General features: G+C 35.1%; 2 protein-coding genes across 2 annotated transcripts; both read right to left on the bottom strand.

Moving 5' to 3' along the window:
* Window positions 5,536-7,882, bottom strand: LOC18784375 (peroxidase 3). Its single transcript, XM_007215604.2, has 4 exons — window positions 7,533-7,882; window positions 7,233-7,424; window positions 6,962-7,124; window positions 5,536-6,166 (listed from the first exon to the last, which is right to left on the bottom strand). Exons 1-4 carry the CDS (start codon window positions 7,743-7,745, stop codon window positions 5,751-5,753), a joined length of 984 nt encoding a protein of 327 aa, XP_007215666.1. The 5' UTR covers window positions 7,746-7,882; the 3' UTR covers window positions 5,536-5,750.
* Window positions 11,369-12,968, bottom strand: LOC18782936 (peroxidase 27). Its single transcript, XM_007217682.2, has 4 exons — window positions 12,700-12,968; window positions 12,331-12,519; window positions 12,065-12,230; window positions 11,369-11,956 (listed from the first exon to the last, which is right to left on the bottom strand). Exons 1-4 carry the CDS (start codon window positions 12,919-12,921, stop codon window positions 11,547-11,549), a joined length of 987 nt encoding a protein of 328 aa, XP_007217744.1. The 5' UTR covers window positions 12,922-12,968; the 3' UTR covers window positions 11,369-11,546.

Below are 13,746 nucleotides of genomic sequence, written 5' to 3'. Positions count from 1 at the left end.
TAAATATAGAGTGGTTAGGTCAAGTTGGTTTGGTTTGGCAGCCCCATGAACTATTGTGTTGATAGGCAACGTGTCACCTCTATGGCTGAATGGCTTTACGAAGTGATTGGGCCTCATAGTTCTCTATGTGTTGACAGAACCTGGATTATTTCCCATATGGCCTATACTTGTTGGGGCATTTGGCGTAGTCGTTGTGCGAAGATCTTTGATGCCAGTCCCTTGTGTCCAAAACAAACGTTGTCTCATATAAAGTGCATGATCTCTTACTTTGATTTGCTGAAAGATGTTTCCTATCCCATGCACCAACCTGGTACCAGCTTTACCATGGATGATGTTTGGTCCCCCCCGCCTGCTACTTGGAGCAAGTTAAATGTGTATGCTAGTTGGACAACGACTCATCCTGATGCTGGTCTTTGAGGGGTAATTCGGAATTCTGGTGGTATGTTCATGGGTGGATTTGCTGCATGTAAAATTACAAATTCGGTTCTTGAAGCTGAAGCCCACGCAGCTCTGGCTGGTTTATCACTTGCGGCTGAGAATGGTCTGGCAAATGTTGTCATTGAATCGGACTCCCAAGTGCTCGTGAATTGCGGAAGGGGCAAAATTCGTAAAGGAATTTGGTCCATCTACCCCATCCTCTCTGCCATTAAAAGATGCTGCAACAATTTTATCTTTTGTGATTGGCGATGGATCTCTCGGGCCAATAGAGCCGTTGCGGCTATTGCTAGGAGGACGAAGTGCGATAAAGTTTGGCTTGACAGACCCCCTTCTTCCCTTGTGTTTGTTCTTCAATCGGATGGTCTGCCTTGCCCCCCATGTTAATCTCCTTTTGCTAGAGGCTGATGTGCTCCTTTGTTGACATCCTAGTTTGTGGCCCTCTAATTTCTGTTACTTTCTGTTTTCTTTTTCTCTAGCATGTTTGTGGTTTTTTTTGCTTGCTTCTGGGCGGGTCTGTCCTCTAGGTTGCTATCTTTTTCTTTCCTTGTTTCTTTTGGGCTGCCTTCCCTTCAATGAAGTTTCCCTTTCGACCAAAAAAAAATGAGAGAATTTTTGGGCTCCATATCATGAAATTGACCGAAGATAATCCAAAATTTGTGGACTTCCTTGTATAGAGCCTTAGAACCCCAGCAGGCCCCACATTTTAAAAAACTGCACCTACAAAAGCATGAAAAACCAGCGGGCCTTCATATTGAAAAATATTAAAAATTATTTTTTATGTTGCAACGGTCCTGTTTTTTTCCCCTTATGTTTACCATTTCATTCTTCTTCATTTTTTCCTCCTCTTTGCTTTCATTTTTTTTCTTTCATGGACGTACTTCAATTGTTCTATGTTTCTATCTAGAGTTAAATATGCCTCTCTTTTTTTAAAGTACAAATTTGAATCATTAGGACTTTATATTTTATTGTGTTTACTTTCAAATTTTGTCTTTTTAATATTTTCCAAATTTAAATTTTTTTAGGTAGAAATGCTCGTAAAAAAAAAAATTAATATAATATAAACATACATTAAAACAAAATAAGTTAACAACAACAAAAATTAATGTAAGACTAAGGGCAATGTGGGGCTTGGTGAATGTTTGGAGGTGTGTTCACAAAATTTCAATTTAAACAAATAGAAAACCAGAACCATGATTTACATAATGGTTTTCAAGCAGGTTAGATTGAAGACTTATTATTATTACGAATTAACCTGAATTAAAGTTTTATGTTTATCTAAAGTAAATGTATGGGGTGTTTCCAGGATCCAAATGGCATTGAGTATCCATTGATCAGGATGGCCACATAGGTCAATGTAGCGTCCGAGCCATTACATCAGGAGGAACCAATAATCCTCTAGAATTGGTAATGGACGCATTTTTACAATTTGGTTTTCAATTTTACTAGGTTAAATTTAAAACTTGATTATGTTGGAATGGAGCTCAGTGGAAGGAGAAGTCGTTTTGTAAGAATGAGCTCACGGCGAGACCCCCCAAAAGAGGGCTCGTCCACTGCCCAAAACACGTCCAGTGTTTCATCTCATCATCGCAAACCACAACCCAACAAATCAAGATTTGCACGCTTTAAACCAAACCAAAACTACTGTGAAAATTTGAAGGAAAAATAATTAAAATTTGAGCCTCAGTGTGTGTAACAATCAGATCATTCACCCTAAGGTCTCACTGAAATCCGCTAAGATATTTAAAAATTATCATCATAAGCTCCATACTGCCATATAAACCCTACCAAACAAGAACAATTTTACAGCAAAAAAAAAAGCCAATAAATTTGAGAAATTTTTTATGGGTTTTGCCAGAAAGTCAAAAAGATTATATGGGTGACTTTGGAAAAAAGCACTTTTCAAAACTACAGATTGGAAGATAAGAGAAAACAGATTAAGAGTGCTCAGACAGCCAAGGGTTTGTAATCAAACTTTTGGGAGAAGAACCCAGATCATAAACTCTAGTCCACAAATAGCCTCATCACCGCACACTTCTGATTTAACAGAAAACACAAATGAGCTGCAAACGCACTTGAATTTGATTGAAAAACCCTACATTTGGGATCTGAGAAAACTTCAGCGAGAAAGGATTAGGGTTTAGGAGGCGTAGAGAGAATGGGATGAGAAGTGTGTGAGAGTTGGGTGGTATATATAGGCACCTGTTAGGGTGGGAATGGGAAAGTATGTGATATATCATACATGGAAATTAGGGAGCAAAATGGGTTTCGGCTTTTTGGGTTTTTTGTTAAGTTTGGGCCACAATGAAATGGGGCCAAGAGAAGAGCCTCATTGGAGGTGAATGTTTGGATCTGACTCCTTACTAAATCGAAAGAGCTAAGGGTCCAAATGAACTCCGTTTGTAGTAGTTAACAAGAAACCTCAAAACCCATTGTCAGTTTTAGTGTTCTTTGTATTATATTCTTGATCTTTCTCAACCAAATAAAAATTTGATATGTATTTTTTATCTACGCAATGGTAGCATGGATAACGAACATTGTAGTTTAAGTCAATTGGCCAAGATAATATGCCCGCCACCTTGTATCGGGTAGAATATTGCTACATTGTTAATGGATTGAAGAGTTCATATTAGTATGTACCAAAAGCTAATCTATATGTGTATGCCTCCAATCAAGCGAAAAAAACAAAATTACATGTAGAGGATCATCAATGGGGGTTGTAACTTGTATAAGTAGGTGTAGTAAATGGGTGTAAATATAGAGGACGTGGCTGAGATGTAAAAAAAGATGGAGCTTTACATCTGTTTTCACATCTTGAAAATGGGTCCCACAAGAGAGAAATTAGAAGTGAGGAGAGAGAAGAGCAGGTGGATTCCAAAACCACTTGCTTGAGAAGCGCGAATACAGTCGCACTCTCCCAGCATTTCTTGTTGGTGGGCCTTTATTACATGTGGGAGTGATGTGCTTGTAGCCGTTGGAGTTGCCAAATATAAAAACAACAAAATAAAGCATGCTGTCAAAACTCAAAAGCAAACGGCTACAAATTGGATGGCTTTTGAAATGAAAGGCCACCATTTGGATGGCTGTGATTTTTTAAAGGCCACCAACGGCTACAAATTGGATGGCTGTGATTTTTTAAAGAAATTTTGTCCGGAAATTGGTACAAAAAATCTGATTCTCTATATATAGCTACAACCTTTGTTCATAAAAATCACCATTCTTCATCACTCTCAATTCTCCCTCAAAGATTGCTTATTTCCAATTTCTTATTTTTGTTCGCTCTCTTTTGTGAACATCAAAATGAGTGGACCGGAGAAGGTTCGAAAAGAGCCAAATTGTCAAACTTCTCCATTGAAGAAGATATAGCTCTATGTAATGCCTACTTAGCTATTAGTGAAGATCCAATTATTAGAAACTCTCAACAAGCTAATGCATTTTGGGGAAAAGAAAGATATTTAGATGAGATGGATGATTTTGATGAAATTATGCTAGAGATAGCTTTGATATTTATAGAAAATCAACGATATCTGAAATGAGAATCAAGGGATTAAGATGAAGATAAGAGAAACTCATCCAACGGTTGAAGATGAGATAAAATTCTATCATGTCAGATTTTGAATTGTATGCGTATAGAAACAATAATGGATGTTGAATTGTGTGCAAAAACAGTGGCGAACCCAGACTTTTTCCCATCTGGAGGCATAAAAAATAATTTCATAACTGACTCCTACAAAGTCTAGGTTTTTATAGCAATACGATATATATTATAACACATAATTCATTTCAATACATTTTTAATATATGATTTTGGGCCAAAATCTAAGGCTTTGTATATTTGACCATATGTTTATTAAGTCTCGGGCCTTGATATTTTCAATATAGAAGAAGTTTTGGGCTAAAACCTTGAAGGCTTTACTTATTTAAGGTGCTAAGTGGGAATTTTGCATGCAAAATATTAGTTAAGTGTCTAATTTTTATTGGTAAAGTGTTTGGCTAGATGGATGAAGAAAGCACCTAAGCTGCCCACAATTCTATGCTCATGGGACTTTAAAGGTTGAGGTAAAACTTGGTTTAGTTTTTGGTGCGGTCTAACTAGGGACCTTTCTAGTGAAAATTGTAAGAACTGTTTTGAAGTAGTAATGAGAGAGCTTCTAAAAAAACAAAGGATTGAAAACTGTGCGTGTTTATTATGGAAGTTGTACTATTAGATACTACACTTACCGATTTTAGGATTAGACTTAATCCAATTTGGAAGTTTAGGAGTTGTTAGGTGTTGGTGTTTATAATTGAAAAATATCAAATATGCTATACTTATAATCAAGAAGAGTTACAATCTTTCAAATGAAACATTGTGAATGAAATCAGGAGGGCAATTAATCCAACGAGAAAATCTTCAATTGAAAGAGCAAACCGAGCTCTCCAATCCGAGGGGCAATTCCAGGACAGCTTTGCAGATCATGCTCATAGGGAACCAAATAATGTCATGTCATTACGATGTTTTCTTTTTGTCATTTCAAAATTCTAAACTTTCGAATATTGGTGGTGGGTATAGTTTAGGGACGGCGGTGAAGCATGGACTCATCACAGCGGAGCAGATCTGGTTTTGGAAAAAATATATATAAATCTGAAAAAAAAAAGTTTTTAAAAAAAAAAATCTCAATCAGCCAATTTCATTTATTGACAGGGCACTACCACATAAGCTGTTATATGATGTAGTAAAATAATGTGGTCAATTAAGTGTGTTTAAATAGCATTACTAACCATATTATGTGGTCAATTAAGGATGTTTCTTTTTTTTCCATAATAAACCTAAAACTATGGATGAGTTGGGAGGAGAAAGAGGGAGGCAGAGGTCGGGAGAGGTGATGAGAGAGAAGGTGAAAGTTTTAAAGAATATTGATTAATTAAATAAAATAATATAAAACAGTGGATTATTTTAAATAAAGTGACATGTACACATCTATTGACACATAACATGGTTGTTAAATGTAATCAATTTAGTGTATTCAAATAACATTATTTTTTTTAGAATTTTATTATAAAGTTTGAAAAATCACGTCGTTAAAGTGGTGATTAGTCATACTCGTGACAATATAATGATTTAGAATCACATAAAACAGACATGATGTTGACTGAGAAAGAAAGCAACACTCCGATCGATGGACCTCATTTATTCATAATTTCATACAAACCCAATCAACCTGTATTCTTTAAATAAAAAAGCATACATAAACATTGCCACACCAAAAACAAAAACAAAAAAAATACTAATAAGAAAAGACTGAGAAATTATTTAACCAAAGATTAGATTATTCCTAGCTATTCACAACTGCACATTGCTTCCTAATCTCACCAGCTGATCCAGTCTTAACATTAACCCGACCCATTTTCTCCATGGACTTGGCAAATTCGTCATAGAAATTCTGAAGTGGACCTTTGAGGAGCTGGTTGATATAATTAAGGGTGGTTGAGCTTGTGGTTAAAGCAGCATCAGATTGAAAGAGGCCTCGTCTTTTGAGCAAAAGTGTGTAGTAGCTGAGGTCAAATGTCCTGTGGCTTCCAGGGTCCATTTCAACTATTGTAGTATTATCAGTTGAACTTTTGCACTTGTTTGCCTTGAGATTCGCTGCGTATTGCTTGTCCAAAGCCGGGTCCTGGTCACCCACTCCGGTGAAATTGTAAAGACGGTTCGAAAATGATGAGCAATGAGAGATACCAATTGTGTGAGCCCCTGCATTCACAATTTTGCGATAAGATAAGTCTCGTAAAAGAATATTACTCAATAACATAAGTCTCGTAAAAGAATATTACTCAATAGCCGTTAATATTATATCAAATTAATTTTATATGTTTATATATATATATATCAGAGAGCTTCCATTGAGGGATCCCTCAAATAAGTTTATTTGAGGGACACCTCTTGTAGGCCCCACTACGGATTGTATTTCACTAATCCAAACCGTCTATTTTGTAGATACTCATTCAAAGATCATCTCTACAAAAAATCACTTGAATCCGATATCATGTGACCACTCAATTGAGTTATTGAAATTTTAGTACTTTTCTTAAAGCACCGTGTTCATTGATTTTGTAAGACACAATTGGATGTCGAAACGGTTTCCGATTTGTCTAATTTTTTGTAAGGATGATCTATGAATGAATACCTAAAAAATAGATGGTTTGGATTATTGAGAAAAGAATTGTAGGGTACTCTAAAGGGCGTCCCTCAAATAAAATTATTTGAGGGATCCCTCAATAGAAGGGGACTGTATATATATATATATATATATATATGAGTTTACTCGATTAGTAGTTCAAATTAATAGTTTGTCAACATAGAAACAACATAAGTCTCTTAAGAGAATATTACATAGTAGTAGGCCGTCATATTAGCAATTTGGCTCTATATATTTATATATACGATATATATGAGGGCACTTAATCAATATTTCAAATTGACAATTTACCAACATAACATGTAGGTTATTTGGAAAGGCAACATTTCCTATTCAACGTTTAGATTTACCTGAGAGCAAGACCAAGTCCATCAAATCAAGACCAAGATTACCAAAACTGGTTTGGAGAGTGGTGAAGTTGCTAGTTGGGGCTGGGATGTTGGCTAAGGCTTCTGCTCTCCTTGAGATCACCCCATCTCTTCTACCTGTTGGAACCTTCCAAAATGGACCTCCCTAACCAAACCAAGGAAAAAGATTTAAAGAAAAAAAAAAACATAATAAGTTCATTCAGTTTTAATAAAATTTACTTTTAAAACTTGGATGATTGGTTGGAGATCTTACTGTTGCTACAATAGAGTCTCTTGCTGCCAAAGCAATAGCATCTGCACAAGAAACTACTCCAGGGCATTCAGCTTCAAGTAGGGTCTTGATTCTGTCAATGAAGTTAAAGCCTCTGAGTGTTAGATTTGGAGGGGCAACTTTTTCAGCTTGGTTACTTGAAGTTGAGTTCAGAAGAACAGATGCATCACAACCCTGTCAAGCAAAAACATTAAAAAAAATTAGTTAGTTTAAAAAAATTTAATTCTGACACTAACAAAGTAGACTGCAGAATCTTGGGCCCAGAAGATGATGAACACAAACCCTGACAAAGCAGTCATGGAAGTGCATTCTTATGAGGGCTGCTGCAACTGAAGGTGCATTGTGTATGTGTTCATCTACAAAATCCTTCACAATCTTCTCTGCTTTTGGGCAGTTCTTGGCATAAAAACCCAACTGCAACTGAGCTTCACTGAGGCCTAAAATCACCAAAAAGCATGAAGCTAATAAAATCCCGGAAAAACGAACCGATCCCATTTTCGTTTGCAGACAAGCTTCAGCTGTAAACTTGAATGTAGTTGCAGTTCCAAATTTAGGACTGGAAATTTATAGACCCCAGCTTCAACTTGAGCTGTGAAAGATAAGAAAATTGCAGGGTGACGAAAATAATCCAGCTAGCCAACTAACATGTGCTTGGAGTGCTTGGAGGCAAAGCTTTTATCATATTTTAATAAAAATTATTACTTAATATGAGCAGTTAGGCTTGTCCCTCATAAGATAACAAGCAAAGTAAATTCAAAATTAGCAAGTGCTTTTTCACTTTGATGATGGAATATGTCTGAAGCTAGCGTCTGACTGACAACACACATCTTTTATGGTCTCATTGCCACCATAATTTATGTTTTTTTTCATAATTAATTGGAGATTATATAAATTTATGTTCCTTAATTAAGGTGACTTCATTACAACTTGGTAACAGTTTTAAGTTTAGCAGTCAACGGTGGCGGCTTTGTATATATATATATGACTGTGTGTGTATTTATTAACTTGGATTTGGTGGATGTTGATCTGAAGTTTGCATAATAAAGCAGAAAACTCAACTGCTCCGGTACTGGAAATTTTAATTTTTATAATTTCTTCTCACCTATCCAATTTTCTTATCAATTAATGGCTATATGCTGCCACCTGCGTGGCTGGTCTTAATTTTTTATAAAATTAAAAAAAAAAACAGAATATTATGCAATGAAAGACAAAATGGGAAAAAACAAAATTAATAGAGACGACCTGTCTTATTTTCTGTTCAAAGGCGAAATCAGGAATTTTTTAACGAGTGGGTTAGTTAAAGTTATTAGTTTAAAATTTAATGATTATTTTTTATTGGTACTTACAATTTCTATAGTCTTTTAAAAATAAAAGTAAACAATAAATCATATAAACCAAGTTAGTTCATAGCTCCATAGACTAGTTTTCAATAAGTTTTAACATAAACCAAATAGGGTTTAATTCCATAGTGGATTGAACATCTAAGGCTTTTTACCTAAATTGACCTTAGGTTCCTTCATGCATTCATATCATACATGAAAAGTTGTTGTATGTAAAAATATTGATTAAGTATGAAAAATGGGTTTTCGGAATAATCATTTCCTCAAAATAATTTTTGGCGGCTTTTATTCCTCATACATCAAATAAGAAAACTTGATTTTACGGAATTTTAGTATGAAGCATATATTGACTTAATGAGCCATCATTTTTAGCTTAAATCGTATTTTGCACTACAACTGATTTTTCATATTTTGATTTAGTGGGAATTTGATTTTTTAGTATTTTTATTTGAATCCAAATGGGGGGTACTTCCTTCTTTATTTTTATCTTATTCAATTTACTTAAATGTTGAAAATGGAAATAAGGTAATCTATATAGCGCCACTGACTGGGCTAATATTGAAAATAAGTTAAATATATAAATTTTATATACTTTTTTCTTAAAAAACCACATTGGGCTACATAGGATATTCTGTTGATGATGTATTTAAGATCATAATTAATTGAAGGAAAATACTTCCCTCGTTACTATGTAAATAAGAGCTCCTATATTCCTGCTAATTACAGTGTGATATGTGTGCATAAATTTTTATTTTTATTTTTTTATGAATTATTTTTACATATGTGTGATTCGCAGGAAGGAGTATCTCTTTGAAAGATGCAAGCATTATCCTTAATTCAATATTTGGGAGCGTCCAAGTTTTTGAACAACCAGACCAAGTTGACTTTCTCCTTTGTGTTAGGCCAATGGGGTTTTTCGACATATTTTTCCTACTGATCTTTTGGTAACATGGTCTATAAAGCCAAAACCCTAATAATTTTGGCTTCATCCCTGCAAAATCATTATGCTATGCTATGAGCCTATGAAGTTTGAGACAAAGTGTAACATCATCAATTACTTATTAGCTCTTTATCTCATATCATTGAAAAACGTATTAAGAGAATCCACTTTAAGCTTCCATTAGAGTGAATAATTAAAATTAAAGTTAAAGAAAATGCTTAAAGTGATCATACATCAGATGATAAATATCTTTTGTTAGCCTTAAGCTAATTTTTAATCAAACTTTTAAGCATGCAGAGGCTATAAGTACTTTGGAAGGAAAAAGATTGTTTTTATTGATTCTTTGCTCTCTCTCTTTTTTGCCATGCACTTCCAGTCATTAACTGCATACCTTTTTTATTATTTTATTATTTTTTATATTGCTCCAAACGACATAAGTATCATTGATAAAAATAGAAAGACTCGATTACAATGATCGCATAAGCAATCAATCATTTGAACCTATACTCAAATCCAAACAAGTATCTAATACAAATTTTCATCAAGTATAAAAGATAATCACGACTACGGTAGACCCCTATTAATAGGGTAAAAAAATAATAATCACGACTATGCTGCATATTTAACAGAGCCAAAATACAGCAAAGTGTTTTTTTGTTTTTTGTTGTTGTTGTTGTTGTTGTTGAGAAATTCTATGATTGTATTCATAATTCAGCCAAAAAAGCCACTAGCCACAAAGGACCAATATAAACTAGCCACAAAAGGGCCATTACAATAACTGAGCGGTCTAATATCAAAATTAAGACAATCTGGTGTGTCTCCACTAACGATCAGACATAATCGAAGAAACTCTAGCATAGGCATCCCAACTAAGATTGCAAACTTAGAATAATAAAAAAAAGATAAAGCTTGAAAAAACCAAGCCATAACAATACAAATAAAACTCTCACAAATAAGAGATGAAAAACTCTCACAAATGAGAGATGAAAAGCTTTCACAAAAGGAGAGGTGAAAACTACACAGAGAATCCAAAGAGTCTCTACAACTTATTCCAAACATAAAGAAATTGCGAAAAAGACGGTGGTGGAGATCCGACGTCAAAATGCAGGTGAAGATCCAACGCTGAGCCGCAGCCGCCTATAATGGTTGGATGAAAATTATAACAAAACTAAGACAAATAGGGAAAACCTTTTATCTCTGAAAATGGGAAAAGAGGTGAAAGGAGAAAGAGAATAGAGGAGAGGGGGGAAGAACAATGGCTTCCTCCCCCCTCAAAGTGGAAAAAGCTCTAAGAGTGTTTTTTGGGAGAAAAGGAGCTAAGGTTTTTAAAATACAGCAAAGTTTCCATTATCCTTTTTTATCTTTTTGAATTTTACCAATGTGGAAATATTTTATTGTGATATTTTGCTAATATCTAACTGGTGGACCATGTCGGCTTAGATTATAATAATCAACACAATCAGAATTCAGATCCGTTAAAGAAAGTTGGCGAACAATTGTCTCTGGCCCTTTATTAGCATTCAAGCAAGCTGTACACAAACAAATATTTCTGTCTCAAACGAATATTTAAGCTTTATTAATTTGCAATTAATAATCTTTTTTATAAGATTAAAATGCCCCACAATACTTTATTTACCCGGAAAATAATTGAGAAGCTGCACGATATATATGGTGAAGGCTCCACCACCATAACACTGCAAAATCACATGACATGGTTACCAACTAGTGGCTGCAACCTTTTGGAACAGCGAACTTATATTACACACGTTTTGTTTCTTTATGATGCAATCAAAGGGTGTTCTTTTGAAGTAAATGATTGTAATTAAGAGACTTGCGTCTTAAATGGGTCGAACCTAAAATAATAAAACCCCATTATTTAATTAATAATGGTAAAATTATGTCGGGAGGTTATACTTTTCCTTCAACAAGCCAACTTATATTACACTGGAAAATTCAAACGATCACCAGCTGAAACAAAAATATACAGAAAATATATGTACTTGCTTGCGTTTGCCCTCAATTAACAAGAGCACATTGCTTCCTTATTTCACCTGAGTTGCCTGTGAGGACCCCAATGTTTCCCATATTTACCATTGAGGCACCAAAGTCTTTTAGGAAGGTGGCTCCACCATGAGAGGTGGCTTGCTGTATCACATAGGCTCTTGTCTCAGGGTCATCAAGAAGAGCTGAATCAGAATGGAAAAGTCCTCTTCTTTTGGCGACAAGAGTGTAGTAATCTTCATCAAATGATTTGAAGCTTCCAGGGTCCATTTCAACCAGGGTTTTGGTGTCCCCTGGCTTACATTTTTTCTTCAGCCGAGCTATGTAGTTTTTGTCCAATTTCGGGTCTGTGTCTCCTTTACCGGTGAAATTGTACAAGCGACTTGAAAAGGAATCGCAGTGAGATGTTCCGATGGTGTGTCCTCCTGAGACAAGGGAAAAAAAAAAAAGGAGCTTATAAGTTAGTTAGAGTTTCATGAAACAAAAACAACCAGACAAACAAAAAATTCTTTATCAAACTTAAGATTCGTCACCTGATAGAACCACTAGGTCTTTAACACTTAGACCCTTTGAAGCAAATTTTGCTTTGAGCTGTGTTATGTTTGCAAAAGGAGATGGTAACCCTCTTAAGGCCTCTGAGTTTACTGACACTCTTCCATCTCTACGTCCTGTCGGAACCTCCCAAAATGATCCAGGAAGCTGAAATTAAAATATCGATTCAGTAAAGCTACCCGATTATTTAACAACATATGCAGTAAAATTATAGAATTATGTGGATACAAGATTAGTTTCTTTTTACCATTCTTACTGCGTCTCGAGCTACCAATGCCAAGATATCAGCACAAGAAACAACACCAGGACACTTCTTTTCTACTGCAGATTTCGCAGCATCTATGACATGGAACCCTCTTAAGCTTAGGTTGGGGATTGCATCTTTCTCAGCGCTATTGCTCGCGGTGGAATTCAACAGCACAGAACCATCACATCCCTGCAAATCAAAATTTAATGGAGTTAGCTAGGAACAAAATTCAGTCCTTAACAATTGTTCTGCAACTTTTTTAGTGGAGGAAATTATGTGCATGCATGGACTAGTAATGCATACAAGTACATATTGCCTGATCAACATTTGATGGATTAGGCAAGTAACGAATGCAACCAAACAACATACCCTAACAAAACAATCATGAAAATGCAGCCTTAACAAAGGAGCAGCAAGAGTTGGTGCGCGAGATATGTAATGCTGAGTAGTTTTTGCCACAATAGCCTCTAAGTTTGGGCATGTTTTGTGGTAAAACCCAACTTTCAACTTCTGCCCATTGCTGAAGTCTGAGGCCAACAGAACAAGCAGGAGTTGAAGCAACAAAACTGAGATAAGCTTCTGAGTAGCCATTGTCTTTAGATAGACGTATCGTCGATACGAATTACCAGTGTGATATGGTACGAGACATGTGTCATGGGTTTTATAGTTATGTTTAAGCCTTTGAATTTGTCAGAACATACTGTCCTTAAGAGTTGACGATTTGACAACTTCCTCTCCAAAAAATAAATAATGAAAAGAAAAAGGATAAAGCTTCAGACAGAACCCACTGCAAATTAAAATCAACAGAAAATTAGAGTTAAGAAATATCAAATAAATTGTAATTTATCTAACAGTAAGGCCTCCGAGTAGGTGTGAGGTTTTATCACAAAAGACTTTGGCATTATTAGAAGTTGAACCACTTATTATAAGTTGTAATTTATTTAATCAAGTTTTCGATGTAGGACTTTATATTCTTCAACACTAGTGATGCTTAGACCAATAGGGGAAGTATGAAAATAATGTCATAGTAGCGGGATTGAGGAAACGATTGAAAGAAATAATTAAGAATTCATGTTGAAAACTGGAATATGTTTGATTGCAGAGTATTAACAAAACAAAAAACAAAAAATTATAATATAATCAGTTTGAGAGATGTTGACCTTATCAATAGCATGCTAATTCATGCAGAGAATTTGGCCTATTACAGATAAGAACAGAATTTTATAATAGAATTTGCATTTTACATTGTTTCTAAAGAAGTCAATGAAATTTCGTGGCAATCATCAATCAGATAACATAGTTATGTATTAAACATTGATTACATCTGTATTAACTATTGCTTGGCAAATTATTAAAATTGAGAACGTAAACTACGTACGTAGAGCATACTATACGTACGAGAACTGGCAACGATGC

This window comes from Prunus persica, chromosome G3 (genome assembly GCF_000346465.2).
Source record: "Prunus persica cultivar Lovell chromosome G3, Prunus_persica_NCBIv2, whole genome shotgun sequence".
Classification (NCBI taxonomy): Eukaryota; Viridiplantae; Streptophyta; class Magnoliopsida; order Rosales; family Rosaceae; genus Prunus; species Prunus persica.
This window is presented reverse-complemented; position numbering and strand designations above follow the sequence as displayed.

What these genes read in the sequence shown, in the direction of transcription:
- LOC18782936 (XM_007217682.2), bottom strand. Translation starts at nt 12,921, where the DNA reads ATGGCTACTCAGAAGCTTATCTCAGTTTTGTTGCTTCAACTCCTGCTT. An exon ending in TTCATGATTGTTTTGTTAGG is followed by an intron (nt 12,520 to 12,699) that starts GTATGTTGTTTG and finishes TTTGATTTGCAG; the next exon opens with GGATGTGATGGTTCTGTGCT. An exon ending in CTCGAGACGCAGTAAGAATG is followed by an intron (nt 12,231 to 12,330) that starts GTAAAAAGAAAC and finishes TTTTAATTTCAG; the next exon opens with CTTCCTGGATCATTTTGGGA.
- LOC18784375 (XM_007215604.2), bottom strand. Translation starts at nt 7,745, where the DNA reads ATGGGATCGGTTCGTTTTTCCGGGATTTTATTAGCTTCATGCTTTTTG. An exon ending in TCCATGACTGCTTTGTCAGG is followed by an intron (nt 7,425 to 7,532) that starts GTTTGTGTTCAT and finishes TTTGCTTGACAG; the next exon opens with GGTTGTGATGCATCTGTTCT. An exon ending in GAGACTCTATTGTAGCAACA is followed by an intron (nt 7,125 to 7,232) that starts GTAAGATCTCCA and finishes TGGTTTGGTTAG; the next exon opens with GGAGGTCCATTTTGGAAGGT.